At 49.4% G+C, this 18283-nt stretch overlaps 10 protein-coding genes across 10 annotated transcripts; 5 read left to right on the top strand and 5 right to left on the bottom strand.

The window, feature by feature from the left end:
* Nucleotides 1–736: 736 nt before the first annotated feature.
* Nucleotides 737–1094, bottom strand: VTN77DRAFT_8867 (uncharacterized protein; the record flags this gene model as incomplete). The annotated part of the gene is made up of 2 exons (XM_069425411.1): nucleotides 737–944; nucleotides 1018–1094. The coding sequence occupies 2 exons, from the start codon at nucleotides 1092–1094 to the stop codon at nucleotides 737–739; spliced, it is 285 nt and encodes a 94-aa protein (XP_069280744.1).
* A 201-nt stretch (nucleotides 1095–1295) lies between these two features.
* VTN77DRAFT_8866 (uncharacterized protein) lies at nucleotides 1296–2342 on the top strand (the record flags this gene model as incomplete). Its single annotated transcript, XM_069425410.1, has 3 exons — nucleotides 1296–1428; nucleotides 2006–2046; nucleotides 2298–2342. The coding sequence occupies 3 exons, from the start codon at nucleotides 1296–1298 to the stop codon at nucleotides 2340–2342; spliced, it is 219 nt and encodes a 72-aa protein (XP_069280743.1).
* Nucleotides 2343–2387: 45 nt separating this feature from the next.
* On the top strand, nucleotides 2388–3629 carry VTN77DRAFT_8865 (uncharacterized protein; the record flags this gene model as incomplete). The annotated part of the gene is made up of 4 exons (XM_069425409.1): nucleotides 2388–2505; nucleotides 2567–2909; nucleotides 2972–3528; nucleotides 3586–3629. 4 exons carry the CDS (start codon nucleotides 2388–2390, stop codon nucleotides 3627–3629), a joined length of 1062 nt encoding a protein of 353 aa, XP_069280742.1.
* Nucleotides 3630–5276: 1647 nt separating this feature from the next.
* VTN77DRAFT_8864 (uncharacterized protein) lies at nucleotides 5277–6405 on the bottom strand (the record flags this gene model as incomplete). Its single annotated transcript, XM_069425408.1, has 2 exons — nucleotides 5277–6140; nucleotides 6244–6405. 2 exons carry the CDS (start codon nucleotides 6403–6405, stop codon nucleotides 5277–5279), a joined length of 1026 nt encoding a protein of 341 aa, XP_069280741.1.
* Nucleotides 6406–7587: 1182 nt separating this feature from the next.
* Nucleotides 7588–8220, bottom strand: VTN77DRAFT_8863 (uncharacterized protein; the record flags this gene model as incomplete). Its single annotated transcript, XM_069425407.1, has 1 exon — nucleotides 7588–8220. The coding sequence occupies one exon, from the start codon at nucleotides 8218–8220 to the stop codon at nucleotides 7588–7590; it is 633 nt and encodes a 210-aa protein (XP_069280740.1).
* A 3305-nt stretch (nucleotides 8221–11525) lies between these two features.
* Nucleotides 11526–12789, top strand: VTN77DRAFT_8862 (uncharacterized protein; the record flags this gene model as incomplete). The annotated part of the gene is made up of 2 exons (XM_069425406.1): nucleotides 11526–11559; nucleotides 11633–12789. The coding sequence occupies 2 exons, from the start codon at nucleotides 11526–11528 to the stop codon at nucleotides 12787–12789; spliced, it is 1191 nt and encodes a 396-aa protein (XP_069280739.1).
* Nucleotides 12790–13063: 274 nt separating this feature from the next.
* Nucleotides 13064–13522, top strand: VTN77DRAFT_8861 (uncharacterized protein; the record flags this gene model as incomplete). Its single annotated transcript, XM_069425405.1, has 1 exon — nucleotides 13064–13522. One exon carries the CDS (start codon nucleotides 13064–13066, stop codon nucleotides 13520–13522), a length of 459 nt encoding a protein of 152 aa, XP_069280738.1.
* An 829-nt stretch (nucleotides 13523–14351) lies between these two features.
* On the top strand, nucleotides 14352–15295 carry VTN77DRAFT_8860 (uncharacterized protein; the record flags this gene model as incomplete). Its single annotated transcript, XM_069425404.1, has 4 exons — nucleotides 14352–14385; nucleotides 14446–14546; nucleotides 14596–14846; nucleotides 14932–15295. The coding sequence occupies 4 exons, from the start codon at nucleotides 14352–14354 to the stop codon at nucleotides 15293–15295; spliced, it is 750 nt and encodes a 249-aa protein (XP_069280737.1).
* Nucleotides 15296–16162: 867 nt separating this feature from the next.
* Nucleotides 16163–17410, bottom strand: VTN77DRAFT_8859 (uncharacterized protein; the record flags this gene model as incomplete). Its single annotated transcript, XM_069425402.1, has 1 exon — nucleotides 16163–17410. The coding sequence occupies one exon, from the start codon at nucleotides 17408–17410 to the stop codon at nucleotides 16163–16165; it is 1248 nt and encodes a 415-aa protein (XP_069280736.1).
* Nucleotides 17411–17878: 468 nt separating this feature from the next.
* Nucleotides 17879–18169, bottom strand: VTN77DRAFT_8858 (uncharacterized protein; the record flags this gene model as incomplete). Its single annotated transcript, XM_069425401.1, has 2 exons — nucleotides 17879–17982; nucleotides 18055–18169. The coding sequence occupies 2 exons, from the start codon at nucleotides 18167–18169 to the stop codon at nucleotides 17879–17881; spliced, it is 219 nt and encodes a 72-aa protein (XP_069280735.1).
* Between the last annotated feature and the right edge of the window lie 114 nt (nucleotides 18170–18283).

Genomic DNA, 18283 nt, shown 5'->3' with positions numbered 1-18283 from the left:
CTTTTTAGAAGCTGCAAGCCTGCAAAGTGACAGGGCCAGCAGAGGCTAACTGCTAACTAAACCCACCCTAGGGTCCGCCATTTGCCACGAGGAAAACGGGGGCGTATGCATCGAATTCCAACCCTGCTCCGTACACAGGTTTCCGTTCTTGTGTTAAGCTGCGAGTCAACGGATGAACTCCCTGGTCTTTTTCACTCTTCAGATGAGAACTCCAGCTGGAGATGACTAACATGATCGTGGCTAGCTCTAAGTCGACGCTTCTCAGGATGGATCCGTCCTGGAGAATCAGGACGCCGGCTTGTCTGGGAAATAGATAGTGCCGACGCTCTAGAAGCACTAGGGAATGGTTGTGTCCCCACCCGGTGGAGATCGCCTAAGTATAAATCCGAAGACAGGCAACGAGATCCTCTGGACTGATTAGTATATAATTATTATAATATCCTCTGTGTCAGGTCGGCCCTTTTGTAACTCACCAGTGTGTCAATAAATTCGTGCTCTCCGTCTGCGAGAGAATAAGGTAGATGGAAGTTTTCAGTCTTACGCTCTCGATAACCATGGTTGGAATGGTGATCCCGCAGTTCTTAACTTGAACTATGTTGGTTACAGGCCAGATGTCGATTTCCAGAAACTCGGCTGGGAGTAACTCCTGTGATGTCGCGCTGTAGGTAATATTAATGCCGAGCATGCTGTTCTCTGTGCTGCCTCTTGCTTCCCGTCATGTCATACCGGAGGGCATTTACGTAACTGTCGGTCCGCTGCAGCATCGTGGAGCCGCATGAGGATCAGGGGTAGGGGAGTCCCGGGTACAAGATATTCCGGCACCGAACCTCTCCTCCGGACGGAGTGCTTCATACGGAGTACTCCGTACAGAGCAGTTATTGTTGTATTCTGTACTCCGGCACCCCGTGCAATTGCAATGTGAGGAAAACCCGGTTTGAACGACTCTACTCCACAGTTAACTGTCAAGACTCAACATCCATCAATGCTAATTGTCATTCTCGGTGATGGTGCTCTTACGCGAAATTCTGCGCCAGTCTCCTCCTGACTAGCGGCTGAACACCGCGTGGATGGCGGATCCTGGGGCTGCTCAACATGTCTGATCTGCAGCTGGATGGAACAGGGGTTGGTAACGGTTAGAAGAAGATGAATGACGAGGCCAGTCCGAAGAGAAAAGAGGGAAGGCCCGTCTCAACTAGCACTGCCAAGAGAGCGTGGCCTATCGATATGGGGAATTGTGCTTATCAAAGGGATTATTCTGCCGACAGTGTGCGGGTCAGCCACGGCCAGTCAGGCCCATGCAAGATCGCTTAGTCATTGGCCCCTTCCCGTTCGGCCCCTTGCGCCGTCCTAAGCTACTTCCCAACCTTGGAAACGGCCACTGTTTCCCGACCAAGGTTCCGAGGGCTGAGGCTCAGCATCGGCGTGCCCGTGAACGTCGATGACTCTGTCGGGCAAATGTAATCGTAATCGTCATTTTAATATGATTATATGATTAATAATTCAGTCACTCCTTTTGCTCAGGCAAGACAGATCTGCTCCCTGAGACTTTAGTAGCTGTCGGACAAACTCAATGGATGGATTGGGTAGGTCAATCCACTCGGAGGCGTCTCCACCGCCCCGGAAAAGAAGTCCCTAGGAGAACTGCAGCACCCCTCGCGGAGACTAACCCCTTCTCCTTCACCACTATTCCCCTCCCCCCTTAACTAAAAAATCGGCCAACCATCGCCCTAAGTCGCTCCCCTGGCGCCTTCATTTCCTTACACTGCCCGTCCGATCTGATCTTCTCTTCACCACTCCTCTCTCCCTCTCTTTTCTCGCACCCGACATCATTGTCTCCCGCCCCCTCCTACCCCATTCTGTCGTCCATCGTTGGGGGGATTTTTGTTCTCTTATTCACCGGCCTTGTGCATTGTCTTGTAATCCTGTTACTTCTGTTGACTTCTTACGTTAATCCACCTGGGGAGTGATTTTGCTACGCATTATTAATCTACCTGTACCACCCCAGTTGCGTCTGTTTGCGATCGGTCCTTGCCAGAGATCAGGAATGTGAGTAAATCGAAGTCGTCCTGCTTCTGGAAGAATACACAGGGTTCCTTTGTTTTTTCCCGTGGCTGCTCTTTCTTCACACCTGGCGTGCTCTCCTGAGAAAAAGTGCCCTGTTGCCGTGGCGGCTGTTGCGCACGGCTTACATCCTGCATCTCCCCACCAAAACAACGCTTTCATCAGACCCTCTTATCTGCTTCACGTTTACTCATTCAATGACTGGCTCTGCCTAGCTGACCATTTTCTGCATCTAGTTTCTGTCAGCGACCACTTCACCAGAACCCCCAAGTCACTTTTGACGGACCTTTGATTCTTGAGTCGAAACACCACACACAGCCGCCAAGATGGGTTGCGGAATGAGCACTGAGGATAAGGAGGGGAAGGCGCGCAATGAGGAGATTGAGAACCAGCTCAAGCGGGACAAGATGATGCAGAGGAATGAGATCAAGATGCTGCTTCTTGGTAAGAACCTTTCCATGGATACAAGATCCGTTGTGTACGGTGACTGACGATGCGCATACAGGTGCCGGAGAGTCGGGCAAGTCGACCATTCTGAAGCAGATGAAGCTCATCCATGAGGGCGGCTACTCGCGCGACGAACGGGAATCATTTAAGGAAATCATCTTCAGTAACACGGTCCAGTCCATGCGAGTCATCCTCGAGGCCATGGAATCGTTGGAACTGTCGCTCGCAGACCCGCGCAACGAGTACCACGTCCAGACCATCTTCATGCAGCCGGCCCAGATTGAAGGTGACACCCTCCCTCCGGAGGTTGGTAATGCCATTCAGGCCCTGTGGCGTGACGCCGGTGTGCAGGAGTGTTTCAGTCGATCCCGTGAATACCAGCTGAACGACTCGGCAAAATAGTGAGTGTTCTTCTAGCGGCCCGATTCATGGAGATTTTTTTTTTATGTCTGACACATCCCAGCTACTTCGATTCTATTGAGCGCATTGCCCAGCCCGACTACCTGCCTAGCGATCAGGATGTACTGCGTTCCCGTGTTAAGACGACTGGTATCACTGAGACCACCTTCATCATTGGCGACTTGACCTACCGCATGTTCGACGTCGGTGGTCAGCGTTCCGAGCGGAAGAAGTGGATCCACTGCTTCGAGAATGTCACCACGATTCTGTTCCTCGTTGCCATCTCCGAATACGACCAGCTGCTGTTCGAAGATGAGACGGTGAACCGTATGCAGGAAGCCCTGACCCTGTTCGACTCCATCTGCAACTCGCGCTGGTTCATCAAGACCTCCATCATCCTCTTCCTCAACAAGATTGACCGCTTCAAGGAGAAGCTCCCCGTCAGCCCGATGAAGAACTACTTCCCGGATTACGAGGGCGGTGCGGACTATGCTGCCGCTTGTGACTACATCCTTAACCGCTTCGTCTCGCTCAACCAGGCCGAACAGAAGCAGATCTACACTCACTTCACCTGTGCTACTGACACCACCCAGATTCGATTCGTCATGGCTGCTGTCAACGGTATGTCTTTGCTGCGCTTGAAAACATCTGAGCATATTTGCTGACTCACATCCCTAGATATCATCATCCAAGAGAACCTCAGACTCTGCGGTCTGATATAATGAAATGCGTGGACTTTGGTCGACCGGCAATCGGGTCAAAACGCCTTAGAGTACTGTCTACATGAGCTTTTTAATTCTTGGTTGCGGTTTGCTTTTTTCTTTTCTGTTTCCCCCTTTTTCAATACCACCATACGTCCATTTTTCTTGTATGCGTTACAAAATACTGGCGTTGAGACCTTCCAGGCTTTTCTATTCCACCCGAATCAGACCCCGGTTGGCTTTGTAGCACCATGTCTCCGCTCGAGGTGAAGGACCCGACCGCCAACCTTGTCGGGATGTGTGGACACAACTTCTTGTATTGCTTTTGATTTGTCTGTTTATTATTTCCTTCTTGCTGGATCGATTCTATTTCCTTTGTCAGTTTCATGGTTTCGGCTTCAGCGCCCTATTTGTTGGATTTGAGCGCCGGAGACTATATCCCCCGTCGTCGCCGTCTGTCATGTGTAATCGTATGTCTGTTTCATATCTGTTTTCTTTTCTGTGTGTGTTCTTTTTGTATTTCTTTATTTTCTTTTTTTTTCTTTTCTCCTGGATAGTCTCGGGTAGAAGCAATGGGATGACACATGGGCAATGGACACTGAAAGAGAAATGAAAGGAATCTACTTACAAAAAAGAAAACCCAGAAAAAAGGAAGTCCTTCTTTTCTCATATAATGTATGTAATGCAGTCAGCAGTCAGTGTTCAGAGTTAGTTCGGAGAAATGGAGCATATGATCACTTAATTCAAGTTGTTTTCTCCTGCCATCGTATCTGTAGAATGCGCGCGCATACCACATATACACACAGCTGCCCTAACAAAGACCAGTTGCACAACCTTGTTTCCTGCCCCATCCGTCCCGTCTGAAAGAACAGTGGATTATTTTTCCCCTGTTCTGAACTGGGATGTTTTGTTTGTCTTTGAGGACGAGAACAATACAATACCGACCTGTCGCGTGGGTTATCTGGGACGAAGAAAGGAGGTGTCTATCTATCTACCTCAGGTAGGTATCTGGGTAACTATCTAATCAGAGTAGCAGAGTATCTATCTCCCTACCTACCTACCTAGGTATTATTGTCAGCGCCTACCTAGGAGTCCTACCTAAGTGGTAGTGGTAGTGGTAGTAATCTCACCCGTGAGTGAACCAAGCAAATATGCTATAATACCTGAGAGAAATAGATGGGAAGCTGATCGGCCACCCTGGGCTTAAAAACCAGCATATTTTTTTTTCATCTTGATTGTTTTTTTTTTCCTTAATAATAATCGTCGTTTTCCCTCTGTCAGAGTATGTAGGAGTTCTAGTTTAATGAGTCAAAATTCGGTCATCTTCTTGTCTTTTCATCGACAGGTACCTAATGTTATTTATTAGCTAGCTAGGTGGGTAGGATGTCTGTATGTCTATATATATATAGGAGGGTTCCGATAGGGACAATGGGTTCCTTCCTTTCGAGAAGCTAGTAAGTAGATAAGTAGGTAGGTGGGTGGGTAGATGGGTATATATATTATATATAGATACGTAGATAGACAGATGCATAGATGATATTACCAGACGAGCGAGTGAGTAAGGAGAGGTAACTAGGTATTACTCGCTTGCTTACTTGCTCCCTCCCTCCTAGCAAGAAATTAATTACTATCACTCCTCCGTACGGAGTCCTCCATACTCCAACCTAACTAAAACCTAACCTTCGGCCCCAAAAACACAATCGCTAACGCAACCAGCCACAGGGCAAAAATCCACGCGTACATCATCATCCGTCCCCACCAGCCTCGACCCTCCGTCATGCGTCGCAGCACGCCCATCCGTTTTCCTGCCGCTTCGAGGCCGGACACGTTCCGATCTAGTCCCTCGACGGCGCGCGCGAGGATGGATTTCTCTGCCTCGAGCGAGGATTGGAAGGCTTGCGAGGAGGCCTTCAGTTGGCTGGCGAGTGTGACGAGGGACTCTGTGAGGGATTCTTGTTCGAGGCGGTGGGCGGAGAGGGTTGATTCTGTGATTTGGGTTTTGGATTGGGAGGGAGGGACTGGTGATGTTGATGGTGGTGGTAGAGTGGTGGTAGGAAGGGCGGTTGTCGTAGAAGTAGAAGTAGATGTGGTGAGGGTACTCGTCTGCGGATGTCGATGTCGTAGTGTCGATGTTGAGGTTGTCATTGTAGTTGTTGACTGAGGGCCTGGTGCCTCTGTTTCTGTCTCTGCCTCTGTCACTGTCACCGTCTCGGCCCTCCGTAACGATTCTTCTTCTTCAACATCAATCGTCTCCCTCGCCACCTCACTCGTAGACGACCGGCTAGGCGTATCAATCAAGAGATCCTCCCCATCTTCTTCTTCATCATCGTCCTCAAACAAGACCCCTTCCTCTCCTGCCGGTGCTATTCCTTCCACCTCCTCCGTTATCAGGTCCAGCCGTTCCTTGACGAGTTTCAGCGCAGTTCGCTTCTTCGCCAGATCCGTTTGTCGCTCATGGCGGCGCTCCGGGGACTTGATTTTGGGCAGGGATCGTTCGATCTGCACGAGGAGGGAGTGGGCGTAGTCGATGTTCTAGAACAGAAGTAATCGTCAGTGGATGATACATACTATGTATGGCATTGACCAAGGAGGATGCTGAGAGATTGAACTAGAAAATGAAGAAATGAGAACATACCGCCCCAACCCGAGCCCGATGATACCGTGACTGTCGCAATAGCTTCAGATCCGCCGACGACGAGAGGATGTTCTGTTCCAGTCGAGCGAGGAGATGGGTGAGATTGACGCTGGCGACGTCGGACTCCGCATCGCCAGCGGGTTGAAAGGCGGTTCGTGTCATTATTGATTTGTTTTGCCTCGTTTCGTTTGTCCTCTCTCCTCTGTCCCTTTGCTTTCAAGACCAATTCGGAATAGAATAGAGGTCGGAGGTTACGTTATCAAAAAGCGTGTCTTTGTACGCAGCACTCCGACTGATAACAATACATGTGACTGGCTGGATTATGCCAGCTTGGTTAACTCCGCAAGTGGAGGTCCGATGTCATTGATGACTAAGCAGTCAGGGCAACTCGAGCCCTATGAATCTGTGATGCAGACCTAATCTAGACACATGCATTAGTTGATGACTGTATCAGCGCACTGCAGATAATCGTGCAGATGATAGTGATCATGTGGACTCATATTTGCCAAGTGAGGAAGTTACATTGAATGCAATATCTCAACACAGTTTATTACAGTCATTGAAGACTCTGGCATTGTGAGAAGCTACCTAATAAAACTAGCTACTCCGTACACCACAGAGATAACGTTGACCTTTGTGGCAGCAAACTTGTCACGCTCCAGTTATTTTGTTAAGCAGTGACCATCTGGTTGGCCAGTTTCGAGTAGACTGCGCACCACGCACATTGAATTGGTCTCGTAGATGCCTTCGAGGCTGAGTGCAACGTTTGGACTCAGGTTATTTGTCCAGGAGGGAATTAAGAGAACCCCTACCGTGGCTCCAGCCGTCTTTGAACCATATTGTCAATATCCAAACAACGACTGTTCCTGCGAATAGCAGCGAGGTAGAGCCAACGAGATCTGTGGCTCTTCCAGCGACGAGATAGGGAAGATTAAGCAAACATCAACTGCAGAGAAGGGAGCAACAAGTCGAACGGGCATGCTACGAATAACATATAGCACGAGTATAGAGGGAGGCAACATTGATCAAAAGCGCCACATGACGATGAAAGAGGTCAACACAATAAAGTGGCAGAATCAGCATATGAGTATGGGAAATAATGATGATGATGATGATTATGATCGCGGATTATGCTGAGATAGATCATTATAACCCTTACTTAAAGCGATCAATGAACGTAACTTGAGAAGCATAAATGAAGCACGCACAGTAATCCACCACCGATATGAGAGGTGAAATGCATTGTACATACAAATCATTCAGATGACACGGTAACTCTAGATGTGGATGACATGTCGCTGCAATTCGAATCATTCTTCTCAGCAACTCACAGGTGCTGTTGATTCAGTGGTATTCGATAACACGCCGACTCCAAATTTTGTCGCTGTTTTCGTCCTTTCCGCGGAAGAGCTGCACCCTCTCGCTGCGTTTCCAGACAGATTCTCGGTCTAGGTTCTCCTTATTATCATATCTGCGACTGAAGACCGTGCATTGATCGACACCTTCTGGGAAAACGGACGAATCTTGGGTGGGAAAACTCTGAGAGTCGTGTAGCCCACAATCGGAGCAACTGGAAATCCTTTTGAAAGGTAACTCCACCTCAGAAGAAGACTGGATCTGTGGATGGTCGGATGCACGCCATGGCGCAGGCGCTTCGGGCTCTTGAATGCCAGCAGAGTGTTTCATGCGGTTGGTGCCTGATTCCGATTGGAGCCCATCATCCTGCATCAAACTATGAGATGCCACCTGCTGGCTCTTCTGTCTCGCTAATGATGCAACCAGCCCACTAGTCGGCACCGGAACAGACCACTGGGACGACAGATGCGATAGTGGTTGCAAAACATCGCAAGCTGAAGATGGCGGGCCTAATGTAGGCAATGGAAGAGGAGAGGATGTCGATACATCTTCTGCAGCCTCCGCAGCCTTGCACGTGTCTTTTGCGTGCAGATTCCCCGAAGACGTGGAGGATTGACTCATTGTCCGATTTGTATCTCCGCGGTCTTGGATGTGGAGTCGGTGCCTAATGTGTCTAGCAAGCGATATCAAGAGCAACACAACAAGTCCAGGATACAATATCCACCCTGAAACGTCAAACAGGTCTTCAGAAACGACGGATATCCCATTTAATAACGGAGCCATGACCAGTGGATCCTGCAATAACCGACAGCAAGGTTTCTGTAGAAGAGATCTCCGAGACCAGTCAATCTTCTGCCTTCCCTTTCTTGCTCCCTACGAGCAAGTGTGACAAGAACAAGTCACTGACATGGCCTGCAAAAAGTTCTCTGAGCTGGATTCGCGCAACTTTTAGTAGAGACAAGGGTCTCAACAGATCCTCTATTTTCTTCTTGTCTCAGGAATGAAATATGAAGGCAGATGCCTTTAAAGAAGGAAGGAAATAGTGCAAGCGGTTAAAACAAAAGAAGAGGCGCACGAAAAGGGATTGAAGCTGTCGACTGTACTTTATTATCCCTGTTAACTGATGAGGGGGGGAAACAGCAAACGAAAGCAAACACACACCAAGCAACGGACTTGACTTGCTAGGTTGTCAGCCCACTGTATTTCGAGACGAGTCAACTTGAGAAGAGAGAGGCAATCCAACGGAAAAGATTGCAACGTCGCCACTGGGCAGGGAGGAAAAAAAAAGGAACCCCTTCATCGTCTCCAACAGCAAACGGGTGGCCTTTCTGTCTTATAAACTGGCGCTATGCTGCAGTCAAGGCAACCATCTCCACGAACTAAGCCCGACCCCCTGCGAGTTTCAGCTCTGATAATCCTGCGCCACACCCGCGCTGACCCGTGATGATTGTGTCGGAGTGTCCACATGATGATGTTTTCAGGAAAGGATGGCAGATCTCATCTGAGAGTGAATAACCTAAATTTTGATGCGAACCACACCACCGGGAAGCAAGGAAAAAATCCGACAAGACACGCGGCATCCTGGACCCTACATAGATAGTCACACAGACTCCGCTGTCGGTGGAGGCGTTCTGTAGGTAAAAGCCTCCCGCAAGAACGACGGGTCTGTCAATCCAGATCTCATGTGTCGGCTCCTCTCAAGTCACAGATGCCAGATCAAGCTGAGTCGTTCCTAAATTTAATTAGGATCTTCAAGCTGCCATGGATGACGAGGGGGGAGGATTTCAGGGACCAGACCGCGACATTGAAGTGGGGGGGTCGAACCAGACGTGTGTTGAAGCACGATGAAAGTATAATGATCAGAAATAACACCCAGATGGCCAATACCGGGGCCTCTGAAACCGTCTCAGCTCAGCCAGACAACAGATGTAGCAGACTTGTCGCGGAGGAGGGCTTTTGGGCCCCACGCAATCACTCACGAGTCCCAAACAAATGGCCCCGGTGTTTGGTACCGGGTTCTGATCCGAAGCAGATCGCTTGGTACTTCCCCGAATGGTCCCTCGATCCACGAAAACCGGGGAAGCCGCCAATCACAGCCCGTGAAGCTAGCGCTAGGGCTGGCTGGGCTCAGCTATGTAGATGGCACCATGGCGTTTGACTCTCGTTTACCCAAGATTCGAGCATTCGGCGGGGCTGCGAAGGGTGATGTGTTTCTCATAATTCTCGTATAATACGGAGTAATTTGTGTGATCGGCGGTTGCGGGAATGGAAGAGGAAGAGCCAAGGGTTTGTGGCGGTGAGCAGAGGCTCAGTGTGGCGCAGAATCCAGGTCCTTTCTGACCGTTGATATCGCCTGTTCTCGAATCAAATATCCCTAGGTGTACTCGTACCCGCGGCATATACAGGCAACAACATATCACCAGCATGAATTATGCGGCAATTCCCCACTGGTCAGCAGAAAACACTTCAGCGAAATCGACGACGATAGAAGAGAATGAGCGAATCAATCCAATCAAAGCGGGTTAAAACGGCATTTCAGTGTGCAGTCTTTCCTCGTCAAGCTATTTTTCTTGAGTGATGGGGTGAAGGGACGAAGAATGGATAAGGGACAAATGGCTTAATGCGCCATTATCAATGAGACACCATAATTTTCTATTATGTAAAACGGACAACTACGGAGAGTATTTCTCAGATTGACTGGACGGTCCTTATTCTCGTAGTTGCAGCGCCTCATATCAATTATAAACAATAATAGGTAAGAAAGGAGTGAAGTGCTTCTGGGCAACTTCAACTTATGGCCATATTCCTAGAGACGAATCCGTTCTTTTTTCTTCGAGGAGGTACTACCTGTAGAAAGGAAGTTAATGCTCACTAACCAGTTATATAAAGAGCAAATGCAATTTTGCTTTGTCATTCTCTTCCGGAAGAGCTTCACTCCGTCGATGAATATCAGCGCATCGGGTGGATTCGCCAACATGCGTTATTTTATTGGGGGCACGGAAAAGCAATTTAGGTGATATTAACGAAACAGAAGTCTTCAGCACACAGTTTAAGTTGTAGGAAGCTCTCTCGGACTTACTCTGCGAGCCCTGCGTGCCCTGGGTACTTCCCTTTTAGGTTAGCCCTGTCTCATGAACACCTTCTCTTCATGTCAGTTACCTAAACTTCGTCTTAGATAGCTTCAATCAAGCAAGCCTTCCCTCGGGTATCGCTGCGCTCATTATTCTCCGCTATGTCTAATATACGGTTTTTGAAGAATTCTCGACGGTGGTCAGTTAGCAAGTGTTGGCATATAATGATGATGAGACCTCCATGTACCTCTGTATGCTCTTGCTACCCCTCAGATCGGCCCAACAGATCTTTCACTGACCCTTCAACTCAGGACCCACATCTATTATATGGTCCATCAGCTGTCACGGCTCAGGCCTGAAATTATCACCCAGGGACGCCCGAGTCTCGTCCACGGATCCCAGTTCTTTGTTGTGACCTTTCTTCTGACAACCCATCAGTTCCTTGTGAAGTCTATCGGCATGTCGAGAAGAATTTGACGGAATGGCCAGTCTTCACTCTCAAAGACTACGAAAGAGCCGAGCAATTGAGATGTTCTTGAGTACGAACGTCGTCAGCACCTGCCGACCTAGATATCTATATATTGGGCATAGGAATAGGTTGCAAACTCTCAATTCTGACATCTTCCAAGCACATCCACACTTCCATCTGATACCCGTCTGCGATCAATCTGTAAGACGAACTAAACCAACATGTCCCGAGACGTTGTCAAGACCGGTCTTTTCGACCTTCCTGTTGAGCTCCTGGAACTGATTATCGATTCCATCATTCCCTGCGGCTGGAATGTTCCCTGCCACCGGGACGTCAGCGCATACTGTAATCACTGTCACATCTGTAACAAGATCACACTGGAAGGGATGCGATTGCTTCTAAACCTGCGACTCGTCTGTAGTAAGTCAACTCTTTGGGAACATGAGCCGGAGCACCTAGGAATGACTCCTGTTGAATGCTGACTTCCTTATAGAGGCATTTGATCATGCCGTTTCACGCTGTTCTTTCCGCGAGCTCAACCGTGATAAGATCGAACTACCGCAATTACCGCTTAACGACCACGCCACAGCATGGCTACTGATGGGTGAGATCCGGAGAAGCTTCAGAGCAGGAATCATTCCGGACGGCCTTACAAGGGCGATACGGCATGCTGCACAAGCCATGGTCCGTTGTAACCGTGAGGCCAACGTCGGAGAAGAAGAATATTGGAAGGCCGCGTCAATGATGGTGGTCGATTACAGAGGGAAGGATTGGGTGAAAATGCAATTCAAGTCGCTCAGGGTCCGGTCCAATGAGTTGCCAAGTACCAGCTCCCACACATGCCACTTGGCTGGAGAGAACCAGCGCTACTATGACCTTGTGGGGGCGGTATGCTACGGTGACAGGTCCATCGTCGAAAGGGTCTTGAACGAGGGTATGGATGTCAACACCTCGGATGAGTATCTCGGCACTGCCTTATATGCAGCTGTCTGTCGGGGCAATGCAGATATCGTGCGTGTCTTACTCGACCGTGGGGCTGATCCTGACGCTAAAGGCCATCGAGGTACCTTGCTGGAGGTGACAGCATATTACGGCTATGGAGATGTCACACAACTATTGTTAGATAAGGGAGCCGGCATCACATCTCAAAATTTACAGCATGAAACGGCACTCATAATTGCAGCCAAGAAAGGACATGGCGAAGTGGCACGGGTGCTTCTGCGGCAGGAACATGTTGACCCAAATGCCCAGGATCGTGACGGCTATACACCATTGCACTGGTCGGCAAGGAACAATCACTCGTCAGTGGCTCGGTTACTTCTGCAACGGCAGGATATCTGTGTCAATGCCAAAGACAAGGTGCAGATCACCCCCTTGCAATATGCCGTTAATTCCGGCCACGAAGAGGTGTTTAGACTCCTTGCCTCGCACCAGGCTTGCGAATTCAATCTTAGCACAGGCGACAAGAGTCCATTGTGCATCGCGGCCAGTGATGGATATGAGAACATCCTGCAGTTACTTCTGCAAAAATATGATCTCAAGCCAGAGGGCTCCCAGATTGTTAACAAACTGTTGTGCTCGGCAGCTCGCAATGGACATTCAGAAGTGGTACGACTGCTTCTAGCTAGAGCGGGACGACGTCGACATTAATTTCCACGACATTATCATGAATACCGCTCTTTTCAGGGCGGCCGAGATGGGGCATGAAGCCGTTGTCAGCTGACTTTTGAAGAGGAGCAATATTCAGCCGAACATTGAATCTCCCTATAGTGAGACAGCCCTGTATCGTGCCGCGAATCGGGGGTATGGTGCCATAGTAAAACTGCTCCTGGGCTGCCCTGATGTTGACCCAAATGCAGGGGGTCCTGATGAGGCAACTCCTCTACATGCAGCGGCTTTCAAAGGCTATAGGACAATAGTGGAGATGCTGCTGGCACGAGGCGCGATCGTGGATCCTTGCAACCGATACCAAAATACACCTCTATCGTATGCATCCCGCAATGGTCACGAAGAGATCGTCCGGTTGCTCCTGGCCGAAGACAGCGTCGACCCACACAAGGCGAACAGCTATGGCGAGGTTCCGCTGCATTTGGCAGCAAAAAGAGGGCATAAACTCATCGTGAAACTGCTTCTAGAAGAAGAGGACGTCGACGTGAATGTACAAGATAGCAACGGTTGCACGTGTCTCTGCCTGGCTGCGCGTGAAGGGCATGTTGAAGTCGTCCAGTTATTGCTGGAGCAGGACGGCATCATCGTGGATTGCGAAGACAACGACGGCCGAACACCCCTGTGGTGGGCAAGACGCGAAGGACATCCGGACGTGGAGCGGCTTTTGGAAGTTCATCTGAGTGCACCTGAGACAGTCCTATTGACGGCAGACTAATTCGATAGGCTAAGTGATCTTGCATGTGATATTCGAGTATTTGCATCCGCACTAGTCACTTCATTCTCTTTCCACAACAGTCGTTAGTCAGGTTAGTTGCAGGCGTGGGTAGTGTTTAATAATGGAAGGTCTACTTGGTCAGTTATTACAACTAAGTCTTGCTCCATCGAGATCAGAGAAGCTTTCATCAGCTGCTTCTATTGTTGTTTCAGCTGTAACGGAGCGTTTGACGATATTCCATCCTTCCTATTTAAGGCAAGAAGCATATATATTCAGAGTCATCTTATACTTCCATTAAGAAATGGGTTATCAGGATGGACCAGAGTGGCTACGGATGGATGATAGAGGAAACAAGGTCCTGCGTGGAGTGGTGAGCCCTAGCCCCAGGCCCTAAGCCCTGACCAGTCCGGCAGGTGACCGACCGCCGGGTGTCTGGGGTAGTACGCGTACGAGTCTTCTCCGATGAGTCCGATCCAACTATTCCTAATTATTTATTGTTTCTCCATTGCCAACTTGGCAACATAATGATGTACTCCGTACTCTGCTGGGAATATTTAATACTCTGGCAGGCAATACGCAAGAGGATCGCCATGGAGATCTCCACGGCGCGATCTTAGGCCCCGCCTTCTGCATCGTTATTGGCCCATCGCTCTGTTAAACTCACCCCAGACTCCGTCCAGCGGAGCAGCCAATTCAGCATGCATTTGGACCTCAAGATCTCCATTTCTGTCCGTCTTTTCCTTCCAATTGTGTCTCCTCACATTTTCCCGGCTTGTTTTCAAGCATTGCCGTCGTGACTTGGTAGGACATCCTCCTGCTCAGCTTCAACATGTCCTACGAACTGCCGTACATGGGCCAACGGGGTGAGTTTGCGTTCGCGCCGACGATATCGAGCAGTTCCGACTGACAACCCCTCCTACCAGCCTTCAATCATGAACACTCTCGTGACATAGAAGCGGAATATGATCGTCTGCGGGATCTAGCCCGGCAGGAGGCTGCGAAACGCAATTCCTGCTTTGAGAGGGTACGTCTGTCGTCTATCCACACCAAGCAGATCTGACCGCGGCTGTCAGTCGAGACAAGCCTACGAGAACGGCGACGGTGCTCTAGCCAAGGAGCTCTCCGAGCAAGGCAAGGCTCATGGGCGGAAGATGGAGGAGTATAATCGGCAGGCCTCCGAGTTTATCTTCCGCGAGAACAATGCCCCCGGCCGCGTCCCTCCGGACACGATCGATCTACATGGACAGTTTGTCGAGGAGGCGGAGGAGATCCTGGAGCAGCGGATCAAGTATGCGCGGGAACATGGAGAGACGCATTTGCATGTGTAAGCATCATCAGCGCTTGAAATGGCATTGGTTGGTTGCATTGAGCGTCGCTGATGCAAGGAATGATTTTCATGTCGCCTACAGCATCGTCGGCAAAGGCAATCACTCCGTCAACCATGTCCAGAAACTTAAGCCCCGCGTGGAGCAGGTCTGCCGCGAACTGGGGTTGCAGTATGCTACGGAAGAAAACGCAGGTCGGATCTATGTCAACCTCACCGGTGGGCCAGCTGTGATACCGCCGGCGCACCACGGAGGTCATCATTACCAGTCGCCGCAGCAGCAGCCGACGCAGCCACCACCACTGCAGCAGGGCGGATATCAGCAATACCCAGCCCAGCAGCCGCAGTACCAACCACAGCAGCAGCAACAGGACGAACTTGACGAGATCATCAACAAGGTGCTGCCGCGCGTCATGCGGAAACTGGGTGAATGCTGTGTGGTTATGTGAGAAGCTATTTACTTGGCTATTTACTTGATGCGATGTGATGTGATGTCTACTGGTTGGATTTGGTTTATAAACGAGTGATCTGTCAACTTTTTTTTATTCATGAGATGAATGAGAATCTAACGAATAGAATGGATAAACGGGTCAGGTGCGATGGGATTGGGATGATGTTTCTTTGTTCTTTTGGACTTAGTTTTGTTTTTTTTTTTTTGGACTTATACCCCCAGGTCCTGGTGATTTGGGTGATTTTAATGATCTAGAGAAGAAACGATTGAAGAAAAGCAGCGGACAGTGATGTCGATAAAAAATGAGCCAGCTTGTCTTGTTTATGTCACAGTTGCCATGGCTCTCCAAAGTTGAACTGACTTATAGGAATTAAGTTGATCATGATTCATGTCATGACAGGGATTGATAACGACACCACCGTAGTTGTTAGGGACACGACCTACTTTATTAATTTGCTTTAAAGGCCTGAAATCACATTTCCACCAAATTGCTAATTAGTAATAAATCTGATGATGAATTTTTTTGTGTTCAAAATATACTTATATAACACTCAAAATATGATTGGTTTTGAACATTAAAAAAATCATCGAATTTACTAGTCATCATTTTGGTGGAAATGTGATTTTACAGTTTTACCTCTCCAAATTTAAAGCGGTGGTGTCCTTAACAACAATCCCTTTATAACCCTCAGGAGGAGTGCCTGGCACTGCCACACAAGGGAAGTCATATAGCTACATCATGTATCTACATGCAATATATTACTTACACAAATGGTATCAATTCATGAAAAAAAAGTGTAAGAAGATCTAACCCATCATAAAAAAGAAAATCCACAATCCTAATCCCACAAAAGTAAAATCTGAATCAAAACGCCGGTGGCGATCTCGAGAAAGCGCTTTTGCCGTCGTCCTTCTTCCCATCTGGAACAATGGCTTCCGCTTCGTAGTCCGGACTGCTCTCCTCGTCGGTGACTTCCTGGCCGTATGCGACGGAGAGATGCTCGACATCGACATCCACTTCCTTCCAGGTGTCGCTCGTGGCGGGGATCGGGAAGAAGACACCCGCAAGCAGATAGTACACGCTCGCGGCGACGATGAATCCGGCGAAGTAGTTGATATTGTATATGTATTGTGCACCCACGGGGACCTGCCGTCCAACGGCACCGACGAAACCGACGATGTTGATCAGAATCCCGGCGATATACGCCGCAAACCCACGCCACGAGAACCCGAAGGTGAAGTAATATGGCGAGCGCTTCCGTGCGCTGTACAGCTCTTTGGTCTCGAGGTAGCCCTTGCGAACCAGATAGTAGTCGGAAAGGATCACTCCAGAAATCGAAGAGAGGAATACTGAGTAGGCCGACAAGTAGGTCGTGAATTGGTTAGACGACGAGAGCAAGTTCCACGGACACATGGCGAGACCGACAGCGGCACAGACATATCCACCACGACGGATGTTGATGAAGCGGGGCATCAGCGCGGTCATGTCAGTGCCGGCAGACACCGAATTGGCCGCGATGTTGGTGCCGAGCTGCGCAAGCGCGAATCCAGTCGAGATGATAAAGATGCCGAATCGTTCGCCGGAGCTAGCACCGTTAAGAAAATTTCCCAGCAATGTCAGGGGATTCCAGATCGGCTCGCCATAGATCACCGTCGACGAGGAAGAGGCGACGATTCCGATAAACGAGGTGAGAGCGAATCCAATTGGGATCGCGAAAAGCTGAGACCAGAGGGCGTCCTGGGGCTTCTTCGCAAAACGGGAGAAATCAGGATCATTGACGATGAGGGTCGCGAAATTGGCGATCGAGGTCATGATCCCTTTGACAACTCCCCACGCCAAATCGCTCCCGTGGACGGTAGCTGGCTGGTGGACGATTGGACCGATTCCGTGTGCTCTCTTGATCGCCCATGCGAAAAACGTAATCATCGCGATCGGGGTGAAATAGGACTTGATAGTGAACAGGTGTCGGATAACATGGACCGGAAACCAGATGGCCGGTAGACTGCATAGCCAGAAAAGAAAGAAACTGACAAAATCTTTGGTCGTAGTACCTGAGCTCGCCGGCATGCTATTAGGCAGGTTGGCGTAGCTCGGCCAGATGGACTCGATCATCAAGGTCACACACTGGCCTAAAAGGCGTCAGCAAAAGTAATTCGCATTAGTAAATGAAAGAAACAGTTATGAGATAGGAAAATGAACGCACCACCTATCCACCCTTGGACTCCATACCAGATGCACTAACGCCCAGTCAGCCCGATATTCGCAAACTCTTGATAGGATGGGGATAGACTCACCGCCATGGCCGCTCGATTGAAGACAGGCCACAGGGAACCCCAGATTCCGAATGATGCTCTGGACACGACAGGAAACGAGATGTGATATTTCGCGCCGATGCGACCGGTCGCGCAGATGAAACAGCCAGAGATGAAGTATCCAATCCAGACGCAGATCCACGACTGCCACCATGACAGGCCATTAACGATCATCGAAGAGGATATCATCCATGTGTTCTTCACGGGGAATCGTCAGCAGGCGATCAAGATTAACCGTCGTCACGGAGAGTCAAAAAGGCAGGATTGGTCAGATTCGACTAATAAAAAACAAGCAACGTACGATATTCGCCGAATCTGCAATCCAGAAAGCCACGAAGTTCCATGCTCCCCATGTGCGTCGTTCCGGTTCCACTGCATTGAATCATTGTCAGCAACAGATTCCACGGACACAGCCAGGATAAAAGGCTTGGGTTGCTCTCTCACCTGGACGGAGGTCATGGTTGGTCAACAGTAACTGAGCACTGGTCAAGCCCGGCTCGCTGGTAATGGCCAGCTTATCGATGTAGTATCTGGCCTTGGAGCTGGATATCGTGGTCATGATGGTGTAGGGGATTGGAAACCAATTTTAGAGGAAAAAAGAAGAGTTGACCGGCGATTTCAGTCGCCTGCAAATGACAGCACTCTTTCACCGTCAAGCACGAAAGAAAAGCAG

The sequence above is a fragment of the Rasamsonia byssochlamydoides genome (genome assembly GCF_041956645.1).
Source record: "Rasamsonia byssochlamydoides strain NRRL 3658 unplaced genomic scaffold VTN77scaffold_8, whole genome shotgun sequence".
Classification (NCBI taxonomy): Eukaryota; Fungi; Ascomycota; class Eurotiomycetes; order Eurotiales; family Trichocomaceae; genus Rasamsonia; species Rasamsonia byssochlamydoides.
Note: the sequence above shows the minus strand (reverse complement) of the source record. Positions and strands in the feature narration are given on the sequence as shown.